The sequence below is a fragment of the Desmodus rotundus genome, chromosome 5 (genome assembly GCF_022682495.2).
Source record: "Desmodus rotundus isolate HL8 chromosome 5, HLdesRot8A.1, whole genome shotgun sequence".
Taxonomy (NCBI): Eukaryota; Metazoa; Chordata; class Mammalia; order Chiroptera; family Phyllostomidae; genus Desmodus; species Desmodus rotundus.
In genome coordinates, this window is record NC_071391.1 from 139,447,773 (window position 1) to 139,474,049 (window position 26,277).

Here is a 26,277-nt window from a genome sequence, read left to right on the forward strand (position 1 = left end):
AGTATTGTCCTGGTGTACACTCTGAACCAAGGGCCACTTTCTTGCACAGCAGAATGCAGCTGTCAGTGAACCAGCTGGTCAAAGTGGGAGTGGCACCTCTCAAAGTATACTGATGATTCTTCTTCAAAACGTGTGCTTCCCTTTTCCTATCAGCTGGTTAGATATTTTAGTGCAGTACTTTCACCAGAGCCTGTAATAGTGGTTCCCACTGACTGGCAACTGAGACAGATAGGGTCTCCTAATGCCACTGGAGGTTACAATGTTGGCTGGTGACTGGTTCTGGCTATTAAGGGAATAGTGGTGTATGACTAGAACCCAGGAGGTCTCCTAGGGACCTCCCCACTCCTGTGACACATATACAAGTTAATGAAAAGGTACTAAGCTACATATTGACAGGCCCAAGACAGATGCCTCAAGAATGAAGATTTTGGTTAACCCCACCAGGTTAAGAATCCTGGCCAGCTTAAAGGTAAGCGGAACCTGGAATGGGTAGTGGAGAAGGGAAATCATAAATGCCAATGCAGATTCATTACCAGTTGCAAAAATGAAGATTGTTGCCTCTACTGGTATTTCCTTTCTTGCTGTATCATATATAGTTTTTATTGATTGCCCTTTTCTTTAATTTCCCTTCCCTTTATTTATTTAAAGTACATCAGCGAGGGTTAACTTTAAAATTCAGTCCACACTGTATAACATTGAGATAGAATGATGATGAAACTTAGAGGAACAATGCATCATCACCTACAGATTTGGACTTGGGACCAGATAAAATAACTGATGAAACTCTGAGCTGTCCTCTTTTGGGGGTGAGGGGATGGGAGCATTTTTATTTAACATTGAGAGCTTGACCCTTTCCCCACCTCAGCCAGATGGTAGTTTTCCTGTGCCCCAGGATTCCGCTGAGCAGTAAGAGCTGGAGTTGTGTCATTGGGCTCCTAAACACTGCTGGAGGGAGTGGAGAGAAAGAGGATGTGGTAGACGCGGATGTGCATCATGGCCTCCCACAAGCTGGTTCCCACTTCCCCTTGGGCGCCATACCTCCATCAGACTGGGCAGCTCAGAAAGTGACTAAGTAGCTCCCGGCTCACTTACCCACACACCTCCTATCCTTTCCGAGGCAGCTAAAGTCCCACCTTCTCCAGGAAGCTGTCCCCAACCCCCAGCCTGGACCTCGCCCTCGTCCACAGCACAGGCCTCGTAGCACTTGTTCAGATCTCTGTCACACTCCGGGTTGTTTTGATGAGAATGTAAACAAACGCACTAAGACTGCGGGACCGCCTCCCTGTCAGTGTCGCAAAACGAATGAATGAATGCACGTCTCAGGACGCAGCCTCCACGCTGGGAAAGACGTCCCGAGATACCTACACCTCCGCGCCGTGCCAGACAACGCGCCCTCGCACGACTCCGCGGCACAGAAAAAAAGCGAACCGCTCCAGCGAGCGCGGTGGGCAGGGAGGGAGGGCGAGATCCCGAAAAAGATCCAGCCTCCCATACGCCAAGACGGCACAAGGAGGTGGGCTTTTCTTGCAGAAGGGGGCCGTGCATTGGTCAATCCTCTGGACTGAGGGCTGGGATTGGCCGCGCATCTCAAAAGACGACCTCCGCGCGGAGGCGCGACGGGTACGAGGGGCGTGACCGGCGCTCGGTTCCGCCCCGGGCTTTTGGGCTCCGGCTGGAGGGCCGCATTTGGCACCTGGGACGCCCATTTCAGGTACGGTGTGTGCGGCTGTTGGGGTCGCGGGCCCGGTTTGGGTGTCCGAAAAGTTCGAGGCGCGGTAGGTAGTGGCCCGCGTGTGGGGGTTGGGAGTTTCGGGGCTCTGGAGGCGGTGGCCCAGTCATTCCCCACCCGCGTAGCCCTGCCCCCTGTGCCCTGCAGCCTCTCTGGGTCGGGGAGGCCTGGAGGCCGCCCAGCCTGGCGTCCCCTGCCTGGGAGGGCACAATGGCTTTCTGGGTATGGGGGCGCCCCGCGCCTTTGCCTCCATTTTGCAGACGGATCGGCGGGTGAGGAACGCGGCAGGGCAGTGGGACGCGGAGGCGAGAGGCCGGGATTGCGGCGAGGCGAGGTGTGGCGGAGGGGGTGCGCGTGGCCACGCATCCTCGCTGCCGCGCCTCTGGGGGGCTTCTGTCTGGGGGGAACTAACTCTTAGGGCCTCGACTGTTTACCCTGCTCCCACGTCGGGGCCCAGATGCCCCTGGGCTAGGGAGTCCTACCCAAGCTAACGCAGAGATCCTCTTACCACCTCTGGGGCATTCCCACTGGAAAGATGGACCGGAATGATGCTTCCTTTTCCACTTGAATGCAGTTGTTCAGGGCTGCCAAGGGGAAAACGCAGGATATCCCACTCATGCCCAGAAGGGTCACCCTTTCCAATTGTCTTCACTAGAACAGCTCTAAGCAGCCCAGGGGGCACATGTCCAAAACCTATTTCAGGCCCTTTATAATTACTAGGTTGAGTTCGGTGTATTGTTTGTAATAAAAATGAGCGGAATCTTGCAAGAGCACATTGGCCCTAACTGGGAATTTATTGGAGAATGGAGGGAGGTGGCCCGAAGGTAGCTAGCTTTCATAAATATCCTATCAGTTCCAAGATTTAGGGTATGAAGAATGTTGTTAAAATGCATGACAAAATGTGTCCAGTCAAGAAATCAAGGTTCTAGGGCTTGGTTAAAAGAAGTAGAAGCCACCAGTTGGATCAACCAGTCCTGGGCCACGCAGTGCAGAACTCAGAGGAACAAAGAACTCAGTCTCACCTCTTTGGAGAAGCTTTTTAAAGCTCTCCCCCCACCCCACAAGTAATAGTCACTCCTTTCTTTAGGCTACCTTCTGTTGCTGTATTGTGGTTTCCCCAGCCCCTGGCACAATGCTGGGAACTCGGTGACTGTCGAAAGCCTAAGGAAAACAAAAACAGCAGCAGCATAGCCAAAAAGTTCACAAAACAAAAACGTTAATTCTTTTTTTTTCTTAAGATTTATTTACTTTTAGAGAGAGGGGAAGGGAGGGAGAGAGAGAGAGAGAGAAACATACATCAATGTGTAAGAGCAGGCCCCCAGCTGAGGACCCAGCTGGCAACCCAGGCATGTGTCCTGACTGGGAATTGAACCAGTGACCCTTTGGTTCCCAGGCGGGCGCTCAGTCCACTGAGCCACACCAGCCAGGGCAAACTCAATTCTTTTAACTTGTCGGACCAATTATTCTTACAGGGTAGGGAGTCAGTTGAACTGTGGTTTCAAGTCAAATCAGACTTTAGTTCTTCCATGTTACTAACTCTAGACAAGTAATTAAACTTCCCTGTGCCTCAGTTTTCCTCATCTGTAAAACAGGAATTATAATAGTACTACTCCATGGGTTTTGAGGGTTAAATAAAATACTGACATAAAGTGCTTAGCATAGCTGTTAGCAGTTGTTAGGATAAAAATAAACAGATACTTGAATAGACTCACTAATACTAAATATCTATATAGTACTTGACCCTGCAGGACCTGTCTGCATTTAGTCCTATGTGTTTTCTTGATTTTTAAAAAATCTCTCAACCAGGGGTGTCCAACCTGTGCCACGGGCCCAGGATGGCTAAGAATGTGGCCCAACACAAAAATCATAAATTTACTTAAAACCTTTTTTTCGCTCATTAGTTTTTATTAGTGTTTGTGTATTTAATGTGTGGCCCAAGACAACTGTTCTTCTTCCACTGTGGCCCAGAGACACCAAAAGGTTGGATACCCCGGCTTAAACCTTTTGAGAGCCCACCCCATCGCCCCTCAGTAAAAGTACATGCAGGCATACCTCGTTTTATTGTGCTTTACAGATGTTGTGTTTTGTACAAATTGAAGGCAGGACCCTTCAAGCAAACAGATTACAACTCACTTAATTGCCACCCTCATTTTATTGCCATCGTCTGGAACCGAACCCGCAGTATCTCCAAGGTAGGCCTCTATTCCATAGAAAACAGGCTCTTCACGCTTTTAGTCTCACTGCCCACTAGAGACTGATGAAGTGCCAAACAACATTTGGCAAATATTATAGTAGTATTGGGTACACTCACAACGTGGTCTCTTAAAATGAGCAGAGGAGTAAATCAAATGGGGCCTGGTGTGGGTAACAAAAAAAAGATTTTAGGATGGTTGGCTCAGCCGGAAAGAGGCAGAACGTGTGGAGGTGGACCTGGAGTGGCTTCTTATAACAAATCTGGTCTACTGAAGAAACCAGTTCCTGTCTTTGAAGTTGTTCATAAACATTGTGAAAAGTGGAAGAAGTCTTCCAGTTGGTTTTAGACCTGTTTGCCAGACCTAGAGGTGGCAGATAATATATCCCCAGGCCTAGGGGATATTGCCTCACTTCCAGGTTTTCCTGTACCACTTTCTGGTTGCAGGAAACAGGCTGTTATGCGTTTCCTTCCAGGTGTAGGTCCCCTTTGCACGTCAGTTCCTCTTAAATAATATAGAGTCTCCAAAACAAAACTCATTTGTAACCATTACAAGAGAATTCTGATCTGTAATTCTTCTTTTACTGTAGCCACCAAGAATCTTGAATTCTTCCTAGGGAATGTTGTTCTTTCTGGGGACTCCCATCCAGCCGTGATATTCTGTAATTAGCCATTAAAAATCTCCCACAAGATGTGAGCTTTTTCTAGTGCCCTGTTGGAAAGATGTTAGGGACAGGATAAATTTTCTTCTGTGTGGTGGGTGTAAGTAAGATAGGCACTCAGTGAATGCATGTAAAGCCAAAATGGTTCTGCTTCCCAGTGCTAAAACAGGCTTATGACTCTGGTGGTTCTAAGACATTGTGCTTACCAGTCATCTGGAGATCTTGCTAAAGTGCAGGCTCTGATTCCAAGGCTGTGGGGTAGGGCCCGAGAGTCTGTATTTCCAACAAGCTCTACAGTGATGTGGATGCTGCTGGTCTGTGGACCACACTTTGAGTAGAAAGGGACTAACATATGTGTCTGCATTTGCTTTTAAAACACTTTTTTTTTATGTTATTGATTTGAGAGATTGAGAGGGACGTTGACTTGTTTCACCCATCTGTGCATTCATTGGTTGATTCCTGTGTGTGCCCTGACCGGGGACAGGACCCCTAACCACGGTGCAGCAGAACCAGTGCTCTGACCAACTCAGGTTTGCGGCCAGCTTTTTAGAAGTACTAATAAACAGGTTTTGTTTTCTTGTAGTATTGGGATGAAGTCTTGGATTTAGTAGCTTTTCCCCCTCTATTATTCTGTTTTATTCCCCTCATTTCCTCTGTTTTGTTCCAAAAAATAATTTGAGGAATCGTTCCAAGATCCTTCCAGTGTAACAAGATTTTTAATAAAGCAAGTGAGGCCGATAGTGTAAATGAAAAGAAGTCCAGGCTAAGGTCAGTACAAAAAATGAGTGCCTTTTTGCCCTATAGATTTTGCTTGGGTGGTACTACACATCTGGCCCTGGGCTTCCTAGCAACCAAAGCAAAGAGGAAATTTTTTTAAATCAGTTTTACCAATAACTATAAAGTAAAAACCAGCTGGCTGCTCAGTGAAACAGCTCTTTCTCTTAGTGAGATTAGAGAATTCTTGTCCCGTGAGTTCTCTTAAGAGGTTTTGGTACTTGAGTGACATTCTTCATGGCATCTCTTGAGAGAATCAGTAAGATTCTTACTCTTCATACGTGCAGCCTGAAGGGCTCACAGCGAACTGTCAGTACAGTAAAGCGGTGGCCTGTAGAACTGGCCCAGGGCCAGCTTCCTGACACAGTAGGAGCAATTTTTGTTCCAGGGAAGCTGTTTTTCTGCGGTGCCCTTTGGTGGGAACAGAGGGTACAGTTGACTGACATGTTCATTCCTCAACATCCTTGTTCTTTGACTGCTGAGGAGGCCTCGAGAGCTTAAGGTTGAAGGGAGAGGTGGCTGGGAGCTCAGTCCTAAATTCCTTGTAGGTGTGGCCATTGCATTTCTTTAAAGGCCACCCAAAGACCTCTCAGGACAAGTTGGAAGATTGGCCCTGCGCTGAGGCTGTCTGGTGATCCCAGTCAGCCAGCCAACTGCTGAGAGAGTGAGGGAGGGGGAAGGAAGGGAAGAGCAGCCTGGCAACAACCTTCCCACTGCATAGATCTGGAGGGGCCCAGTGGCTCCTCCCAGGGCCCTGGAGGACCTTTCTTTGAACAAAAGGTGGGGAAGCAGCCATAGGGGAAACAAAAGGGGTGGTGGTACTGGAGGATCCAAACCTCCAGCCACAGCATGGCTGGCATCCACCCGCCTCTGAGGCCGGTCTGGGCCTTTTGTGACTGCCCCTGTTGTTGGCTTCCCCCACATATGTCTTTACCCCCTTGCATGCTGCCTCCCACACAAAGGTGGGTTCCCACCTTTAAGCTCCCTTCTCCCATCAGTCTAGTTCCCCCAGAAGCCTTCAGGCAGCCTACAGTGCTGGGTTCTACCCCATCCCCTCCCCCTTTCCTTGTTGTGGGCAGTTTCCTGTTCTTAGAGAAAGAGCAGCACTGAGAGCCTCTTTGTCTGGTTGTCTGTCACATTCTGCCGCTGTGTGTGCATGGCATTTGCCACTTACACCTGTGGTCTCCTGTAAAAACAACGAGGAGTGTCAGGGCTTTGGTCCTGAACTGGTAGGGCTTGCTGTGCCGAGCACACCTCGCTCTGGCTATACAGGCGCCTGCTGGTGTGCGTAGGCACAGAGACGGGCCCTTCCCAGACAAAGTTGGTGTAAATCAGATTGTTTCAAAGGGAGCTCGTGATTTCAAGAATCCTGGGCAAGTCCTGTTTTGATATGAGGATTGCTTTCTACCTGGTAATTTGTATATTTGAATGGTCTCGTGAAGAGAGGAACATCCCCTTCCCCGCCTCAATTCCCAGCCCTCTCTCCATCTGGGACAGGAGCAAGTGGGAGGAAGCCCTGGCAGCTGTGGCAGGAGGGTGGTGCAGCAGACACCAGGGAGGGTCAGGTGTCCAGGCCTGCGGAGTTAGTGTTACCACAAACGTGATGTGTGAGCATATTTTCTCTGGAGGGCAGGAGTAAGCCAAGCAAGTCTGCATCACTCCTAATTATACCTGGTAGGTCATTCGGCTTCTGTAAGTCCTGGAAACTAGTGGAGAATTTTAAGTGCAGTGGTCCCTAGAATATCCTGAAGCTTATGTGGCCTGTCTCTTTGGCCAAGGAGAGGGCAGATACGGTGTGTGCAGATGTTTCTCAGGTGGGAGGGCTGAATTCATTGTTCATTGTCTGTGCTCTGAGGCCTGCAGTCAGTCAGACTTACTGGTGCTTCCCTATTAGGAGGCCAACTGAGGCCTCTGCCTACCACGGAGCTGCTAGTCCCCAGGTACACTGTAAGATGTGTGATCAAAGAGCAGGGAAGCTCTACGCAGCATAGTAGGTTGTTTAAAGCTACTAACCTGGGACAGTGTTCGTCCATCCCAGCAAGTCATTTTCATCATTCTGAGTGGACTATTTGGAGATTTGGAAAGGAGTAAACTGTCTTTCCTTGGAAGGGTGCAAGCAAAATCCCACACCTCTGTCCTCATTCCCAGGTGGTTAGAAAGAATGACGTGTAAAATGTAGAATCTGGAAATGAGGGCTGGATCTTCATGTTGTATTAAGATGTCTACCTGGCAAGTGCAGACTGGGTTGGGCCCCGGAAATCCAAACCCTGCACATTTTCTAGGCTATGGTTTTCTTCAACATGATTGATGGCTCAGAAAAAATTTTAAAACATGTTTATGGATTTTGCCCTGGCTGGTGTGGCTCAGTGGACTGAACACCAGCCTGTGAACCCAAGGGTCGCTGGTTCAATTCCCAGTCAGGGCAGATGCCTAAGTTACAGGCCAGGTCCCCAGTGGGGGGCAACCGAGAGGCAACCACACATTGATGTTTCTTTCCCACTTTCTCCCTCCTTTCCCTCTCTCTAAAAAGAAATGAAATCTTTTAAAAAAATGTTTATTGATTTTGGAGAGAGAGAGAGAAGGAGAGAAACATCAGTGGGTTGCTTCTCATACATGCCCCCGCCAGGGATTGAACCCGCAACCTAGGTATGTGCTCTGACTGGGAATCGGACCCCCAGCCTTTTGATGAATGGGACGACGCTCCAACCAACTGAGCCACACCAGCCAGGGCCAGCGTGATTGATGTTTTAAAAATGGTCTGTCTTCAGCAATCGTTACTTTCAGCAGTTTTCCCTGATTGTCTCTACCCCAGTTGACTTCTCCCTTTTCTCTATATTCTGTAGCATCTTGTACACAATTTACAGTGAACCCTCATGGATTCTTTTTAAATTTTTTTCACATATATCTGTCTTAGTTCTCGTAATATACTTGTATAGCACAGCCCTGACTGGTGTGGCTCAGTGGGTTGGGTGTCAGCGGTCACCGGTTAGTCGGGTCACATACCTAGGCTACAGGCCTGGTTCCTGGCTGGGGACTTGTGAGAGGCAACCGACCAATGTTTCTCTCCCTCTCCCACTTCCTTCCCCTCTCCCTAAAAATAAATAAATAAAATCTTTAAAAAACAAAAAAAAACCCTTGTACAGCGCAGGCTAAAAAGTAGGATTTGTTAGGTAGATGAGTGAGATTTTGAAGGGACTGCTTATCCGGACAGAAAAAATAACCACCTATAATCTGTCTTTTCAGAAGTACCATTTTCATCAAAGTCATTGAATTTCATACCCTTTTACCTAGTTGCTGAAGCGCCTCTGGCAAAACTGTTAACCTAGTTCAGGTTTATATATATTCTTGAAAGTTACCCAGAGGTGTCTCCTGAATAGCTTAAAATTCTAGCTCACCCCCCCTCCAGGGGTAAGTGGATATCTTCTATTTTGAGTAATGAAATCTAAAAAGACATAAAAAATACCTTATCAAAACAAAGACAGAGATGATTTGTTGTACCCATCTCTTGCCCCGACATCGTCTTCTTCTGGCCCTGACTCAGGACGCAACCTTCAGTGGAGAGAGGAGTGGGGGAGTGAACGGGGGACTAGCTGCCACCCTTGAGGGCCCAGCACCAGCCAGTGAGAGAGTTTAGGAACGGAGTAAGGAATAGAAACTAGGGGCTACAGACTAAGTTCAGCCGTCACCCTGATTTTTCTAGCTCATGGGCTCAGCTTATCCCCACAGTTGGGAAAACACAATTTGCCCGTGTTTTCATGTGCAGTTTCTTAAATAGCCACAAGGTGAGGGTGTAGCTCCACGAAACTCTCTCTGCAGGACTTGGTCACTCGTCTCTGTCCCTCTTCTAGTCTCTTCCCTCTTCTACTTTGTGTACCTCTGTTTTGTAACTTGTTCCCTAATTGTTTCATAAAGAGCCTAGATTCTGGAGTCACACGGGTCTAGATTGGAACCTCTCTGAGCCTTGATTTCCCCTCTGTGAAGTGAGGGTAAGGGCTGCTTCCCTCATTTCCCTCATGGGCACCAGGCAGCATCTACCGGAAGCACGCTTGCAGGTACCCTTCCTGGCTGTTTGCGCTGTGGGGTTCCTAGCATGCGTGCAGATGGTGTGTGTTTGTGGTGATTCATCACAGCGTTGTAATAGCAAAAGATTGGAAATAACCCAAATACCTACTGCTAAGGGACTGGTAAAATAAATGAGAGAGCAGTCTTACATGGAGTGCAGTACTGGGCCGTGATGCAAAGGAAGAGGAAGCTCTCTCTGTATTGTTAAGGAATGATCTCCAAGATAATTTGTTTAAAAAGAAAAAGCAGCAAGGTTCTGAGTAACGTGTCCTATACAGTTTGCTTTTTTAAAAAAAAATCCTTACCCAAGGACACACTTAATCAATTTTAGAGAGAGAGGAATGGTGGGGGAGGCATTCATCATTTGCCTCTTGTATGTGCCCCAACTGGGGACCGAACCTGCAACCTAGGCACGTACCCTGACGGGGAATCAAACCTGCGACCTTCCAGTTTGTGGGACAATGCTCTAACCAACCACGCCACACTGGCCAGGACTAGTTTGCTGTTTTTATGTAAAAAGGGAGAAAGATGAAATAGATTTTTGTGTTTGTCTGCATATGTACCAAGAGATGAGCAACACAAAATTGATGAGGTGGTTGGCCTGTTTTTGTGGGAGTATCTAGTAGTAAATATTTTGCTTAGCTCTTGTAAAAAACATAGGCTACTTTTCCTCCCTCTGTTAGACTTCGTTCCTTGTAACTTGTTACACTGATTCTGACACACAGCCCCCGTGACAGCGATGGCATTAGCCGGCACTGGGCCAGGCACTGCCGTGATGCCTTGTGTGCACTGGTTCGTTTTAGGGAAAAACAGGGACAGGAGCGGGGGGGGGGGTACTTGATCTACAGTGCATCTTGTATTTGAGTCCTAAATTGAAATTGTCCCCCAAAAGTGTGTTTTTCCTATTAGTTTCCGCCACATGGGGTGTTGTGAGAAGTAAGAGTACATGTGAAGCATGTGCTCTTCTCCAGGGTGGCCTCTGAGTCGGTCTGGAGCCAGCCAGGCAGGGCAGGACCTCCTGTTTGGGCGGTCTTGGGGTAGCTGTCCTCACCCAGTTGTGTTTCCTCGTGTGCAAGCCGAGCAGGGTGAGCCCACGTCCACTGCCTCCTCCACCTTCTCACTTCCTGCTGCTTCCTGCTTGCCATGGCTTCACCTCCTGGTCTCTGGGGAAACAAGGCTATTTGTGTCCAGGCTTTATTTATATTTAGCCTTGAAGTTGACCAAGTGTACTTCAGGAGCAGCCCTCGCCTGCGCACTTAGGCCACGGGGTTCTCCCTCTGTTCCTGAAGCTCTTCGTGCGACGGTCCTGTTTTCAGATCTACCTCTTAAATTGTTCCTCCTTCCTTCCCTGCCCACCGACTGCCCCGTATCTCTCTCTCCCCCCCCAACCTGGAGCGTGGCTTCTGTGCTTTGAGAGGGTCCTGCCTTCTCCGCAGGGCAGAGTGGGCACTGTGGGGAGCACCCTGGGTTCAGGCGAGGCCTGGGCAAGCCCTGACTTGCTCTTCGGAGCAGAGAGGTCAGAGCCAGGCCAGAGCCGCCTGCTGATGGGCGCGTTTTCACAACAGAGCCACAGCTGGGCTGGCACGGGCCAGGCCTCTTACCCAGTGGAGCTCGGCTGAAGGGACAGGGACACAAAGGTGACTTCAGTGAGGACCAGGCCTTGACCTGATTTGGACCTGCACCGACCCCCCGGGCACCTGCTGCTGGGGCTGGTACAGGCCACATAAAGCGGAGGACAAATGTTGTCCTCCTGCCTCCCCTTCGGAAGGGTTTGGTGCTGAGGAGAAGCTGGAGGTCCAGACCTTTGTTCTTCCCTGAGGAAGTAGGCATGGTTTGTTTGGTTGTTTCTCTTTGACCCACCCCCCTGCCCCCCAAAAAATGTTTCTCTCAATCATTAAAGAGCAAGATTGCCTAGACACAGAGGTGAAAATCTTGTCTTTTTGTCTCCCTTTCCCATTTTGTAGGCAGCTGAAGGCTTCAGGGAGCCCTGACCTAGGGGCGTGTCGATGGCACTGGGAGAAGAAAAGGCAGAGGTGGAGGCATCCGCGGACACCGAGGCCCCGGCTTGTGGGAGGTGGGGCTGCAGGAAACAGGAGGTGGACATCCTTGTGCCTGTGAGTGGGGAGCAGCTGCCACGCCTAGAAGCTGAGGGAGAGTCTGCCTCCCCTGTGTGGGGGGCAGAGGGCCTATCTGCCCCCACCTGTTGCCCCTCTGGAGCCTGCCAGTCACAGGCCACCAACACCAGCAAGGAGCCAGTGGCTGGTGCATCTCAGCGTGCTCTCAGTTGCCTGCGTCCTCCTGCCCGTGTGGGGACTGGAGATCTGCATTCTGTGGGAAGTCAGGTAGCTACTAAGGTAAATGGGACTGCAGGTTTACCTAATGCTATCTTTTGAGAGTGCATTCCAGTGTTTTGTCACCATCTTAAAATGCTCTCCCTGTCCCTGTACAAGGTAGGGCATTGGGGGAGCCTGGGTGGGTTATCTCTGTGTTACAGGCTTACCTGGAGAATTGGGCCTTGGGGCCAGCGGGGGACTCTGTCCATAGCATCTCCTCTTCCTTAAGAGATTGGTGATCTGAGAACCAGGGATGCTCTGGCCAAGACCCAGAGGGCTAGGCCAGGAGAGCTCTGAAAGGGGGAGCCCTTTCTGTATCTGACTTGGTGATCTGAAGGCCTCAGGGGGGTCCTAAGAGGAGGCTTGGCGAAGGAGGGCCCAGGGCTGTGGTCTCCTGAGGGCTTTGAGACTGTATCCCCTAGAAACCCAGGATACCTGGCAAAGCCTGGAGCCCCTGCAGGGGGCAGCACTGTTGCTGGGCAAGGAGAGTTTCTCAGGCCGCCCTGACTGCAGCGCAGCCTCGCCTAGTGGGAGTCAGGTGCGTGCAGCAGGGTAACTGCCTGGCTCTGTGACCTCAGGCAAATCACTGAATCTTCTAGGCCCTCTGTGTAATTGGGAAGGTGACTTGCATGACCTGCCCCTCCCAGCTCTGATGTCCTGTTCTGTTCTGCTTGCCCAGACCTTTCATGGGAATGGCTTTGATCTCTTCAGGGTCATTGTGGCCTTGGCTGCTGCATGCTGCTCCTGTGTGGGAGAAAACAGGAGCTGGGCCCACCTGCCTGGGGGCCAGGGCCATGGGGGCTCAGGGAACCTGTGAGTCAGAGTTTCAGAGAGACGGGAGGCCAATAAGCCTACCGGCTTTTTTCATGATGTGAGTCCGGTGCTTATTGTGACTCCTGCTGTGTGTCGAGCTCTCACCCTGTGCCCTTCACACACGAGCTCATTTACTCCTCGTGTCCTGAGGAAGCGGCGCTGTTACTGTCCCCATTTTACAGGTGTGGGAATTGAAACGGGTAGTAATAGTACCGCTTTCACTGGAAGGTGGCAGTTAGGGGTTGGCACCAGGTCTCTCTGGTGCCGAAGCCCATGGCCTTTAACCACTGTGCCACCGGCCTCCCTCAGGCGGATGAAAAGTTCAGAGTGAAGAGGCCGAGGTGAATGACTGATTTTGCCGGTGTGTAGTTACCACTGGCATGCGAGCTGAGCGACTGGGTTTGGGTGTGTCTCCCATCAGTGACGGATGGTTAGGGTTGCGTGTGCACAGGACATGCTTCCAAAAGGTTAGGCAGTGTGTTCAGTCTGACAGCTCTGAGTTCTGCTCACAGGCAGGGTATCGGTGGAGGAAGACCTTTGGAAAGGACTGAGTGTGGCATCAGTTTGGGGAAGACAGGCTGCTCCAGAGCAGGCTGAGTCTCCGGGCTGCCACCAGCAGCTCTCTGACTCCTGAATCAGGTAGCAGGCTATCCATGTCAGGCCCTCCCCCGAACATCATTTGGGTTCCCCAAAGACAACTTCCGGATTGTCATCTAAGAAAAAAATTTAGTTCACTTACTTTCACTTGAGTGTTTTTTCTTCCCTCTTATAATTGCAGATGGAGGACACCAGTCTCTCTGCCTCAGGGGAGCTACCTCAGACTGTAACCATTCCCAAAGCCACAGGTCTTTGCTCAGGACATGATGCGGATACCGAAGATGATCCATCCCCAGTTGAGTCACCTCCGGTGCTGGACCTCAGCCAACAGCCTCACATCTCAGGTTTCCCTTTCTCGTCAAAGTGGAGGTCCATGGTGAGCCCAGGTGCCGCCACTCCTCAGTTTTCCAGCTGCAGTGTCTCTGCCTCATCCCCTGGTGGCAGTTTCCAGGGTTGCCAAGAGAAGGCAGAGCCTCAAGGTTGCTCCCTTGCCAAGGTCTCCTCCTCCCTGGAGCTGGTTGGCCCCCAGTCACTTCCCTCTGTGGTGGGGCCAGGGCCTCAGCTCCAGTGGTCTCCACAGCCTATGTCCTCTGGGGGTGATGCTCCTGGGCTGAGCAGGAGTCACCTGTCCTTCCAAGCCGAGTACTGGGCCTGCGTGCTGCCAGATTCCCTGCCCCCTTCCCCTGACCGCCACTCCCCTCACTGGAACCCAAATAAAGAGTATGAAGACCTGCTGGACTATACTTACCCACTTAGGCCCAGGCCTCGGCTCCCCAAGCATGTTGACAGCCACGTGCTGGCTGACCCTGTCCTGCAGGACTCGGGTGTAGACCTGGATAGCTTTTCTGTCTCCCCAGCGAGCACTCTGAAGTCACCCACCGATGTCTCCCACAGTTGCCCACCAGCAGAGGCCACAGCCCTGCCATTCTCTGGGCCCCAAGAGCCAAGCCTCAAACGGTGGCACTCCGGAGTACCCCAGGAGCAGGGCAGCATCGGGTTGGCATCTTGTAGCCAGCTTGCATCTACACCCAGAGCCGTGGGCAGTAGGGGCAGTCCTTGGAAGAGTAGAGAGCCAGCCCTGAGGGGTGTGAAGAACTGGCGGCCTATGGGCAAGCCCCTCAAGGTAAGCCCTCCCCAGCTGAGGACATGGGATAGAGGGTGGCCCTCATCCAGGCCAGAAAGAGAGAAGGGAGCTAGCCAGGGTATCCAGCGCCCTGCCTACATGGAGTCGGGATGGAAAGCAGAAGAGGACCTGGAAAGTGACGACGAGTACCTTGCCCTGCCCACTCGGCTGACACAGGCTTCTAGCTTGGTTTCATATCTAGGTTCCGTTCCCACATTGGTGACCCTGCCAGCCGCAGCTGCCGAAGGGCAGAGCTCCCTGAGTGTGTCGGACAGTGATGGGCCTGCTTCCTTCCCATCGGACTGCAGCCAAAGCCACCTTCCCTCTGGGACTACCCTCAGAGGCTCTGGGGAGCTTGAGGGGCAGAACCACTGTTTGCTGCGCTCCTTCATCCACGCGAGGGACTCCGCAGGGGACGGCAGTCTGGTGAGCAGCCAGGCGCTGGAAGTCTCCAGACTGCAGAGAACACACTCCTCCTTGCCAGTTGTCCTGGACCCAGATTCTAAAGGGCAGCCTCCCAGAAGAGGGAGAGAGGCAGGAAAAGACTCACTCATGCAGTGTGTGAAGGTAAACTCAACATTTAAGAGGTTTTGCAGAGAGGTATCTCATTTCTTGCCCCAGTCCACTAATATAATAAAACTTAGCAACTTTGAGCACATTCGTGTGCCAGGCACTGGACTACTGTACCTTATCCTGTTTAAGCCTCACAACTCTCTACTCCATGAGGACTATTGTTCTCATTTCACAGTTAGAGAAAATGGCTGACAAGAAGTTAGGCAACCTGCCCACTTAAAATTAGCAGGGCTGGAGCCTGAGCTCTTAACCACTACCCCAGGCAGCTTCCCAAGGCTCTTGACCTTGAAGATGAAGAGGTCCTCTGCACAAGAAAGGTTTGTGCTCAGATGCCTTTGGGAAACACTGAGCTAAACAAAAGGAAGTGCTCTCGACTGCATGGCTTCTCGGAGCTTCGGTTTTAATAAAGTGGTGTAACGGCAGAGGTTTATGGACCCCCCAAGGTATCTGGAGATACATACTACTACTGCTGGCGGGAACAGGGTTGTCAGCGTCAGGCAGATGTGAATGTGAATCACACGGCACTGCTCTCTTCGGAATTCAGCTCAGTCTCTTAAGTTTGCCCCTTTGCTAGAATATGGAGATGTGCCATGTCAGGTGTTGTGTGGATTAAATGAAATAATTCACGTTGAGGGCTTCACGCAGTCCCTGACACAGGTATGTTCAGAAATGTGGCTCATCGTGCACACGGGGAGAGTCCCCAAGGTGAGCGCGGGAATACTGCATCTCACCACAGCAGGGCGGCCAGCCACAGGGCCCTGTGTGGGCCCCTGAGCTGCTGCCACAGGTGGTTTCCTAGCCCTCGAGGAGGGCTTTAGCCTGCTCCTGATGTCCCGGGGATGGTTTTATTTGTGCTGTGAAGCAGGTAGGACAAATGTTAGCATGCACTGTCCTTTATGATAAAAGATTGAGAGATGGTGAGGTGTAGTGCTTGGCTCGCAGCTCCCCACGGAGTGTAGGGGCCCTGCTCCTTGAGCAGTGGGGAAGCGGAAAAGGGACGCGTAGCTTTAAGTCAGTTGTCAGCCGTACATTCAGGTTAGGCTTGACCGGTCACTTATCTTATGTCCACAGTTTTCCCAGAAACAGTCTGATAGTTAGCAGTGGTGCTGACCCAAGAACTGGGTCCTGGGGCTGGGCCGTTCCCCATCCCTGCCTCACCTTCTCTGCTCCGTTCCCCGTGCAGGGCTGGCCTTTCTCAGACTCATTTTTGGTGTCGCATTGGGCTGAGGGGAGGCAGAACCAAGCTGGGGCTGTTGCTATTGCCCTGGCAGAGATCTGGAATCATGGGGTGGGGACAGGCAGGGGAGGAGAAAGGAGACTAAAGCCTCAAGTGAAGGAATGCCCTGGGAAGGTACACAGTCCGTATCTCGGAATCCCCTGGATGTTTTTAACCTCTTGGAAATGTAAACAGCGTGTGTCTTTTATTTGTCTACACAGACCTTTTGCTGTCAGCTAGAAGAGCTGATCCACTGGCTGTATAGCGTGGCAGACGTTACTGACCACTTGACTCCGCCCAAGTCCAGTCTTACAGGTCTCAAGTCGTCTCTGCAGCTTTACCGGGTAATGCGTGGTCCTGGCTCTTGGCCGTTCACTCACAAGAGGGATGGCTACATTACTTGATTACAAGGTGATCAAGTGATTTAGCTCAAATAACTGATGCTTAGCATGTGGCTCAGTTGACTGTGTTACCTAGAATCTAATCATAGGTCCTTTTCAAATTCTTAATGCTGAAAAACTAAGATGTATCAGTTATTCTGTAGGCCAAATAGAGTTTGGAGAACGCAGTAATAGTATTTATCCTGAATCAAAAATACTTACAGGTCATTTCCGGTGTAATTTTCCAAATGTCTTAGGGATTGATTAAACATAGATCTGCACTAATAGGGAGTCGCTAGGCACACATGGCTGTTTAAGTACAATCGAAAATTCGGATCTCAGTTGCACTAGTCACATTCCAAGTGCTCAGTCATCACACTCGCCTAGTGGCTACCACGTTGAACAGTGCGGACGGAGCATTTCCATCACACACAGTTCTAAAATCTCTTTAATTGTGGCGCTGGTTACAACTTTAGACCGAGTATATTTAGGGTGACAGTTTGTGCCTGCTATTCTGGCATAATTATCAGTAGGTCCCCCTTCATTCCCAGAAGTGTTCTGAATTGGATGATAAATTATTCAGTTACCCTAAACATAACATTAACCTTGACTGAACTATCCATGGCTTGCAGCATGTCTGGTTGGCCAAACCTTTATGACGTCTAGTGAAGGAGCAGGGGTATTTGTGGTCTGAGTCCAGAAAGGGTTCTCTGGGACAGTTCTGTGAATTGCTCCCACATTACAATCTAATCCTGCACCTTTAACAGAAGAGGGTGTGATTTACAAGTGACTGAGCCAAGGGCCACACTAGGTTGGGATGAGCCTGGAGCTCCCACCACACCCAAGCAGGATGGAGGACCTTTGTTTTCCAACTTGGAGCCAAGTAAAATTTAAGGGAGGGGGCTCACCTGGGTGGGCCAGCTGCCCTACATTAGTGAGATTGCTGTTTCCTGCTGTGTAGAGAATTTCTTGCCCAGAGTACACTGAGACTGACTGACTATGAGGGTCCTCCGTGTGCAGGGTCCACCCCCAAGAGGCCCAGGGGCAGCACCATCATTGGGAGAGGAAACTGCCCTTGTAAGATTTACCTGGGTGGCCCTTCCAGAGCGCCTCAGCCCTGCCCCCATCAGAGCAGGCCAAGTAAAACTCCATTCCCTCTTCTGTGTCCCTCATTCTATCCAGTGCCTCAACTTCCAGACTAACCAGAAGCAACTCTCTTGCTTTGTGGGTAGAGCTGAGATCTGAGCTGTGAGTTACCCCTGCAGGTCAGTGAAGCCTAGCCCTCGTGTGTCACCCATACAACTGTGGGACCACACTGTCAACCCCTTCCCCACACAGAATGGTGCGTGGCTCATGCATATGTATGAGCTACCTTGACCCATGCTGAGATACTTAATATAAGCCTGAGTGTGGGTATGTACCCATATGTTTTAACTGTGACTCTGTCTCATACATTTTGTCTTATCACAGTCAGTTTGTGGCAGCATATAAGCATAGGTAGTAGGGCTGAACACAGGAATATAATAAATCCAAGAGTAAAATTATAACTTCAGAATGTGAACTAAGTTCTGCACCCTGTACTAAAGAATGGTCACGAATTTGACTTTATCCTTTTTAGCTAAAGGGACATTAATAAAAGTCAACTACAAGGCTTGGTACCTGTGAGAAAAACAGATGAGCTGCTTAGGAGAATGACAGCTTCCCTGATGCCTTCCCCAAGGCCTAAGGGCCACATGGACAGGACAGTTAGGGAGGGCACAGCAGTCCTTGTGGTCAGGATAACAGCATGTCTTGTGGCTCTTACTTGCTAGTTCCACTAGAACAGAAAACTGTTTGAGAATCCTGTTGCCTTGTGACTTTAAAGAGAACCCAGCTATGAGGGGTGAGACAGGAAGCAAGCCCTGGCTCCAGCTGTTGCTAAGCCAGGCTCCACCAAGACAAACAAAACTTTTTTTTGTTAAACTGGGGAGGAGGAAGGATTGACCCTATGTACCTTGGGCTCAAAAGAGGTGAAGTTAAACTTTTACACTGTTTACTTGGAGAAGCCTAAAAACCAGTGGGTTCACCTTCCAGGTTAGAGGGGAATCAAGCTACCCTACAAGGGATCATTTTGAATAACTAATAAAACAATAATAACAAAGCTTTTTCCTTCTTTTCTGATACACTTTTAAGCAACTTAAGAAAGATATAGATGAACACCAGTCCCTGACAGAGAATGTCTTAAAGAAAGGGGAGATTCTTCTTCAGTGCCTGTTGGAGAACACCCCAGGTGAGTTGCTTGAGACTCTGAACGCAGCCAGCCTGTCAACAGCAGGTCCAGGGATCCACACTCACTCACTGGTAAGGAGCCAGTAGTGCCAGAGCCCCTCCCATAGGTACCCACTGTCAGCAGCCCTCACATCACTACTGCCCCAGACCACACCATGAAGCAGTTACAGTCATAGAGGTAAGCCGTGAAGAAGTAAAGTGTCAAGCTTTAAGAATGACACTCTTGCTTCTGCTCTTGTCTTTTCCTGGTGGTGTGCTGGGTGGGAATGCTGGTTTTAATCCAGCTGTGCTTGGTTTTTGGCTAGGGCATTCACAGTGGGGAGCCCTCAGGGCATCCCCTCCTTTCCCAGCACAGGCTGAATCCCTTTTGTCATTTGCTCTGGTGAAGAGTCACAATTTAAGAGTTGTCGATCTATGCTGAGGGAACAGACTGAAGGAAGAAGTGAAGTGATAGGAGGGGACAGGGTGGACAATGGTGCACAAACTGAGCTCAAGCCCGTTTTGTAGGGTGGATTTCCACCACAGGAAAATGTGAAAACCACAAGCCTTTAAGAATGCATTAAAGCATGAATGGTGCAAGGATTTATGGTCATGTTACCCTTGTTGGGGGGAGACAGGATATGGAAGATGAGCTAAGAGAATGGTAGGGTAAAGCAGTGTAAGTGATGGACCCCTCAAAGCAGCCCGTGATTTCCTATAAGATTGAATATCCAAGTGCTAAAAAAGCCTATCTATATTGTGCCTCAAAGGTGGAGATGGAGTTTTATGCTAGAACCAAATAGCATTAAGCAAAGCTGAGCAGGACCTGCAGGCTTGAGGGGCAGTGAGGTTGCACTTTCCTGACCAGAAGTAGCAGGCAGGTACACACTAGGGAGGTGGTATGGAAGAGCCTCAACCTTAAGCACTGTGACATTTTGGACCACATAATCTTTGTTGTGAGGGTAGTTATCTGTGTGTGGTAGGATGTTGAATAGCATGCCTGGCCTCTACCCATTTGATGCTAGTAGCACCCCCTCCCCAGTGATGACAACCTAAAATACCCCCAGACATCGCCAAATGTCCCCTGGGAAGAAAAATCACCAGGGTTGGGGCCTGAATGAGCCATGGAGCCACCGCAGGGATTTCCCAAGGGGCAGCACTTATCCAGGGCGTATATGAGACTTCTGCAACCCCCTGCCTTTGGGAGGCTTTTGATTTGGCTCTTCTCGTGTTCTCTCGCACTAGCGTTTTTTTGGTTTTGGTTTTGATTGGGGCAGAAACTCAGTATGCCGAGCTCCTTGCTACCTGTAATTACACCGGTATCTTACTGAACATTGTGTGCCAGACACTGCTGAAGCAGTTGACACAAGACTTCTTTTCAGTTCATCACAGCCCTGTAAGATGGATACTCCTGTTACTCCCCCCGTAGCAGAGTGGCGAATTTGCCTTGGGTCACACAAGGACTAGCAGCCTGGCTCCAGCCCCATATGCTGGCTGGCTCCCCTGCTGTTGTCAGTGTCTGGAGGTGCAGGGGCCTGGGCGGGAAGGAAAGCAGCTCAATACCAGGAAACTCTTCCCAGAGGCCACAAGTAACAATGGGCCTCTTAAAAGCTATGGGTTCTTTGACCATTTAAAAATCAGTTCAGCTTAAATTTCAGTGCTTAATTTGTATGTATGTATTTATGAGCGAGAGGGGAAGGGAAGGAGAGAAACTTCAATGTGTGAGAGAAATATTGATTGGTTGCGTCTTGCACACACCCCACCTGGGGACCAAACCCACAACCCAGACATGTGCCCTGACCAGGAATCAAACTGGCGACCTTTCGCTTTGCTGGGCGACACCCAACCAAGTGAGCCACACCAGTCAGGGCAGTGCTTAATTCGTAATAAAAACATCCCACTTTGCCTTTCTCTCAAAGGAGTCTACAGGTATTTTACTGCCAAAATAAGAGGCTTTTGGGGTTTCTGTGGTTTTCAAACACACATCCAGGCTCTTTCAGATTGACACACGGCCCCTCCACACCCTGTTTGGCATAATCAGGAAATCTACTGTTTGGTGAAAACCGCAAGTTCCCCATGATACTCACGGGGTCCTGGCGCCTAGGTGCGTGCCTCTTCTCTCCCGGGCATGCTGTCAGAGTCTGCAGAGCCCCAGCACAGCCGCTCCTCCCTGAGCCTGCTTTCTCCTCTGCCACAGTATAGCCTCAGGGCCGGAAGCTAAGTTAACTCCCCCTCCAAAACATGCCGATCTCAGACTGCTGCCAAAGGCCTCCCCATGGAAATCTGGCAGGTTTTCCCTGCATTTTAGTGTGTGAGTTGAAAATCTCACACCCAAACTCATTATCAAATGGCTGGAATCTATGTGCATCCAGCTGAACCAGGCCCCTGTAAAATTAAAACATAAAAATATCACTGGGAAAAATGATTTTATTTGCATTCCCAGCTTTCCTTTTACTTACTTTCAACCAAACATCTAACATTCTAAAATAAAAGTTCAAAAATAAAGATCCCTGAATTTCACTGCCAGCAGGCAGGACTGATAACGGTCAGGTGAACATGGAGGAGAGCCCATCCCAGGTGCCCTCACAGGCACGCTGGACTGTGCACCCTGGCCTTGCGCTTACAGTTCTGGTGAGTTGTCAGGACAGTACTTTGCCCGGAGTACCAACAAGGCTCCCCTCGGGGCTGATCGCAATACAGCCAGCCCATGCTTCCACCCACCACCCATCAGCATCCTCTGTAGATACACAGCTTCCGCTTTCCATTCTGCTGCTGGCAGATGTTGCAGCTGTGGCAGGAAACTAGGGAGAGTGTTAACACAGCTGATAAAGGCACAGGAAACCAAAGTGGCCTTTGTGTTTAACAAAGGACAAAGTTTTTAAGAAAAAAAAAAAAAAACAAGCCTGCTGTGTGGGATGCACTCTGAACCTAGCCTACCCTGTAGGAGGGAATTTTGGCCTTACTAACAATCTTGTCTTTGCCGGCTTTTATATAATTTTCTTTTGAAGCCTGTTCATTTAGAACACCCAAAAAAGGGTTCACAAGCATTCTCAAATGTTACCCGACTACCTGTACACATGCTAAATGACAGCTCCCCGGCTGATAGGACCTGGTAGCAGGACCCTAATCTGGGTGTGTTTTATTTCATTTAAGCCTTCTGCCCCCCAAGATCTGGGTGTGCCCTGAATCTTATCTCTGAAAGTCAGGCCGTGTCTCTGCCTCTCTGTGAATTACGTAATTCCAGACTGGAGCCGGTGGAATTCTCAGATTCAGGCAGGAGTTACCATATCTACCAGTGCAATAGCATTTCCTGGAGGGTCACTGTTAAGAGCAGACATTACGAAACTGTTGCTGTGTTCCTATTTTGTGTGAAATGCTACACCCTTGTATTTTCTCTTGCATGATTTTTTTGGCTTAATTGCTTTAAAACCTCGTTTGTTAGTGTTACAGGATGTTCTTGGGAGAATCGCAAAGCAGCCCCGCGAGCTGGAGAGCCACGCAGATCACTTGTATGACATTATATTAGCCTCTGTGGACATGCTGGCTGGTTGCACCCTCATCTCTGACAACACACTGGTGGCACACAGGGGTGCCGATGTGACTGGGATTAGCCTGGTAAGTAGAATAACCCAAGGGAACCTTTGTCCTCAGACCCCAGTGCTGGATTAGGGGTCAGAGCTCTTGCTCTAACATTTGGCTGTTTCTTAGAGGCTGGAGCCAAGAGCTATTAAACGAGATGTTAGGAGAAAACCGATACTGAACAGGAGAGATGCTGCCATTGCCGGGCAAAAGCTTGGGGGTCTTCCTGTGGTGATCAAGGTTCCCTGTGGTGCATTCTGTTCTGCCTGCTGAGGACTAGGATGTCCCATGTCCCCAGTAAAACTTAACTTAAACCTGCTTTTTTGTTGTGTACATCTATCACCCAACTCATTTGGTACTCCATCTCCAAGCAACTACTGACAGCACCCAGTGCCTAGAGACATAGTTACTGGTAATTCCCCATACTTTCCTTTCCCACAAAGAGCTAGGGGACTAAGAGTGCAGCTGTCTTCTGATCTCTGGAAAAGTCGTACAGGACATGATAGGAAAGAGGAAGTGAGAGAGCGTGGGGGTTGGTGCCCACTTTGGGGGATAACTGGACCACGCTCTCTCTGAAATTGCCTCTCCAAACAAAATGTACTTAACTCAGATCTTCCAGGTTAGAATTCACTATAGACAAAAGAATGGTAGAGCGTAAAACTCAGGTATGTCAAGAGCAGGGAGTCCATATATTTCTATCCAAGAAATTTGAGTGAGTCACTTTAATTCTAAATGAGTGCAGGTTGGTATTTGTTGTCATGTCTTCCTCTGCAGCATTCTCCCCCTAACAAATGCTTCCCTTCTCTTTCAGGCATCTTCTCAGGCAGAGATGTAATCTGCCTCCCCAAACCTGGCTGGTGGGAAACTTTCAGGAAGTCCTAGCAAGAGCCATTTAATGTTGTTGTTAGGGAGGAAACTTAACTCCAATGTACTAGCTTTAAAATGCCTCTCTCTTCCCTAAAGTAAGGGGCTACTGAGTTACCGTTTTTATTTAAAATGAATCCTTCCAAACTAAGGTATTCCTTTGGTGCTTCTCTACAAAGAGCATGCGGCTTAGCTGATTTTGATAAAATAATGCTCATAGGCTTATTCATCTTTCCTCCCTTCTCTATCCAGTTAAAAAGAGCAGACAGTGCTCTTAAACTAGTCCACGTGCTGAGATCATTTAAAGAAGGTACCAAATACTGAGTTACTCTCAGGCATACAGGAGAAGGACCTAAGAGACTGAAAAAAAGTGAGTGGTTGGCCAGGAACTTGGGTCTTTCAGTAAACTGAAGCTTACGTTTATAAATCTCTCTTTGAGGATTTTTAGAAGAAACTTTAACTCACCAAATTCTTAGAAGGCTCTGAACGACTGGAACCTCTACAAATCAGTCTGGGCTGTCAGTACCTTCTGTCATCTTCAGGACTTAGGGGTCCGTGCCTCTGCCTAAATGTCTTAAAGGAAAATGAGCAGGGACTTCGGGAGCTGCTGTTGAGCTTCAGCTAGGCTGTGGACTAACGACCCACTGTAAGGGATACCTCTAGGAGGAGGCACCCCTTCATTCCTGCTCTGGTGTGGAAGAGTAAGTCCAAGGTCAGGGAAGGGAAGGCCATGGACTATCCAAGGCTGTCAATAATGAAGGAAAACAAGGAAATTTTTTGTTGCTTGGGAGTTGACCTAAGTACCTTCATAGAAATAAATCTACAGATCAACCACTGAAAGCATCAATTTTATGGCTTTTTAAAGCAAAATGATCACCTATTGCTGGAGTAACCACAGATTCTGCAAAACCAAAAATCACTTAGTTTCTACTGAGCCATGAATGAACATGGAAGGAGGAAAGCACATTTTGCCCCATATACTTTTAGTATGATAGTAAGTTAGTAAGACTTAAATATATGAGATAAGCCCTTAAAGATCTTTTTTCAAACTCCTTCCAGGTTCTCATTTGAGGAAGGTGCTTAAAAAAGGAGTTATCTTCTAAGTTTATAAAGAGCTAAGCAAGTTATCTTGAACTAAAAGAAGGTGGTTTTGAAACAGTCACTCTCATAAGCAGACCTCTGATTTCCCCTCAACAAAACATTTAAGACCAAGTTACTTCCTGTAAAAGAAGTTTAACACTTTAGTTTTGGAGGTTGAGCCACATAATTTTTTTTTTTTAATTCTCACCAGAGGGCTATTTTTTCCCCCCACTGCTTTGAGAGAGGGGAAACACCATCAGTATGAAAGAGAAACATCAATTGGTTGTTTTTGCGCCCGCCCCAACCAGGGATCAAACCCACCACAGTTCAGTCTCTGGAACGCAGCTCCAACTGAGCCACATATACCATCCCACTCACCTCCATATGAACTAAGGTCCTACTAAATGTTTCTACTTTAGAATTTCTTAGACTTCATAGTCACTGGAAAATTATATAAAATTCAGTATTTCAAGTGCCTACTGCTGCTATGGTATATCATTTACCATAATGCTTAAGGGCATGATCAGAATTAAACTGTATATTCAGATTTTGCCTGTGTTGTGATTTTCCATCTTTAAACCTTGGTTCCATACATGGACTTTAAATAGACAAAACACCTCCTTGGCAAATAATTGTAAATGTAAAATATTCATAACAGCCTAGAATTGGTTAAAAAGGCAGTTATGTCTAATAGCCTGTTATAAAATGGACATACTTCACCTTCTCTGATGGGGCTATAAAGTGGTACATGCCTTTCCACTGAGTATGTTATAGGATAGCAGGAGTTAAATCCAGTTATCTACTAGTATTTGATAGGCATGAAAGTAAGTCTCTATCCCTTAGCAAAGAAAAACTGAAGTTGACAACTCTATAGAAACAAACTGGCCGATGTTACAGTAATTGAATGCTGCATATGCCATTCGCCATTCTATTCCCATTCTACCTAGTAAGTGTAATGACAGGAATTTTCAGTGTTTTATTTCAAAGGAGCCCATTTCCCAAGAAAGTACTACTTTATACAGAGATGAACTCAAGGTTTTTGTTCATCTCCTTCGAAATGAGGTGCTTATTCTGGACTTAGCTGTGAATGCCATGGAAGAATATCAGCACAGCTGCTAATTTCATCTTCAGCAGTGCTACATACAGAAAGTTGAAGACCTCCCTTAAAACTGAAGCTGAACCTTTCAGCCTAGGAAGCAGCATTTCCATGAGCAAACATGGCCACATTGATTCAAGTAGTCTGGCTGGCCAGCACTAGTGGTCTACAGTGACGGAAGTGTGGTAATGAAATTCCAACTTTACCTGCAATTTCCTAGTAGTCCCTTTAAATAAGTAGAATTGAAGTCCACCGGGAAGTTTCAATACTAAGCCGTATTGGCAGTTTCAAGATCTGGGTTCTTGTAGCACCTTCGTGGCTAAAGTGCAAATTGGAGAATGTCAACACAGCTGTTTTGAGGCATAGAGAGAAGGGTTGATATGAAATGTGCTGCAATGGCAGCACGTATGTATGCTGAAGGAAAATGCAGTCAAAGGCCCAAGAATAGCAAGTCACTGCTCATACCAGAATGGCTCATTCCGCAAGGATTTCCCAGAGACTAAACTGCTTCGGCTTAACTTACTCTTAATGTAAGCTAATTTATAGCAGCCATTTACATTTACAATATGACAAGTGATAAGTTTCCCTTTATTAAGTGATCATATTGTTAAAGCCCATAGTAGCTTGAAATGGGGGTAGGAATAGGAATATATTTTTCTCAAGACTATTTATTGGCATATTCATAAAAGCAAGGCAATGCAGTGAGCCCCCAGCCTTGACTGTCACGGGGGAAAGAATGCTAGAATTTTCAAAACTAAGTATGTAAATACGCTTACAGCTTACAATAAATCCATGTAATGTTTTTTACTAACTCACCGAGAACCTGACAGTTTGAACAACTTGCTGTTTAAAGTGCATGCCATCACACTGTCTAACATTTGTATCATTTACCTACTTTAGAACATAGTTTCTGGATTCTTTCCCCCTTTATATTGTATTGTAAAGTAAAAAAACCTTT

At 48.5% G+C, this 26,277-nt stretch overlaps 1 protein-coding gene across 4 annotated transcripts; it reads left to right on the plus strand.

The window, feature by feature from the left end:
- The first annotated feature begins 1,626 nt into the window (after positions 1 to 1,626).
- CEP68 (centrosomal protein 68) lies at positions 1,627 to 26,238 on the plus strand. Of its 4 annotated transcripts, none has more exons than XM_045189372.3 (8): positions 1,638 to 1,711; positions 3,804 to 3,921; positions 11,383 to 11,772; positions 13,343 to 14,851; positions 16,295 to 16,417; positions 18,626 to 18,722; positions 22,143 to 22,315; positions 23,091 to 26,238. In XM_045189372.3, the coding sequence occupies exons 3-8, from the start codon at positions 11,425 to 11,427 to the stop codon at positions 23,112 to 23,114; spliced, it is 2,274 nt and encodes a 757-aa protein (XP_045045307.2). In that variant the 5' UTR covers positions 1,638 to 1,711; positions 3,804 to 3,921; positions 11,383 to 11,424; the 3' UTR covers positions 23,115 to 26,238. The 4 variants fall into 4 exon arrangements, with proteins under 4 accessions (XP_024408482.2, XP_045045307.2, XP_045045309.2 ...); XM_045189373.3 differs by lacking the exon at positions 1,638 to 1,711 and adding an exon at positions 1,726 to 1,775; XM_024552714.4 differs by lacking the exon at positions 3,804 to 3,921 and having other exon boundaries at positions 1,627 to 1,711.
- Positions 26,239 to 26,277: the final 39 nt, after the last annotated feature.

Excerpts from the sequence above, each read along its gene's own strand:
- CEP68 (XM_024552714.4), top strand. The coding sequence starts at position 11,425 with ATGGCACTGGGAGAAGAAAAGGCAGAGGTGGAGGCATCCGCGGACACC. Across the intron at positions 18,723-22,142 it reads CCTGTTGGAGAACACCCCAG|TGTTACAGGATGTTCTTGGG; the intron begins GTGAGTTGCTTG and ends CTCGTTTGTTAG. Across the intron at positions 22,316-23,090 it reads ATGTGACTGGGATTAGCCTG|GCATCTTCTCAGGCAGAGAT; the intron begins GTAAGTAGAATA and ends CTTCTCTTTCAG.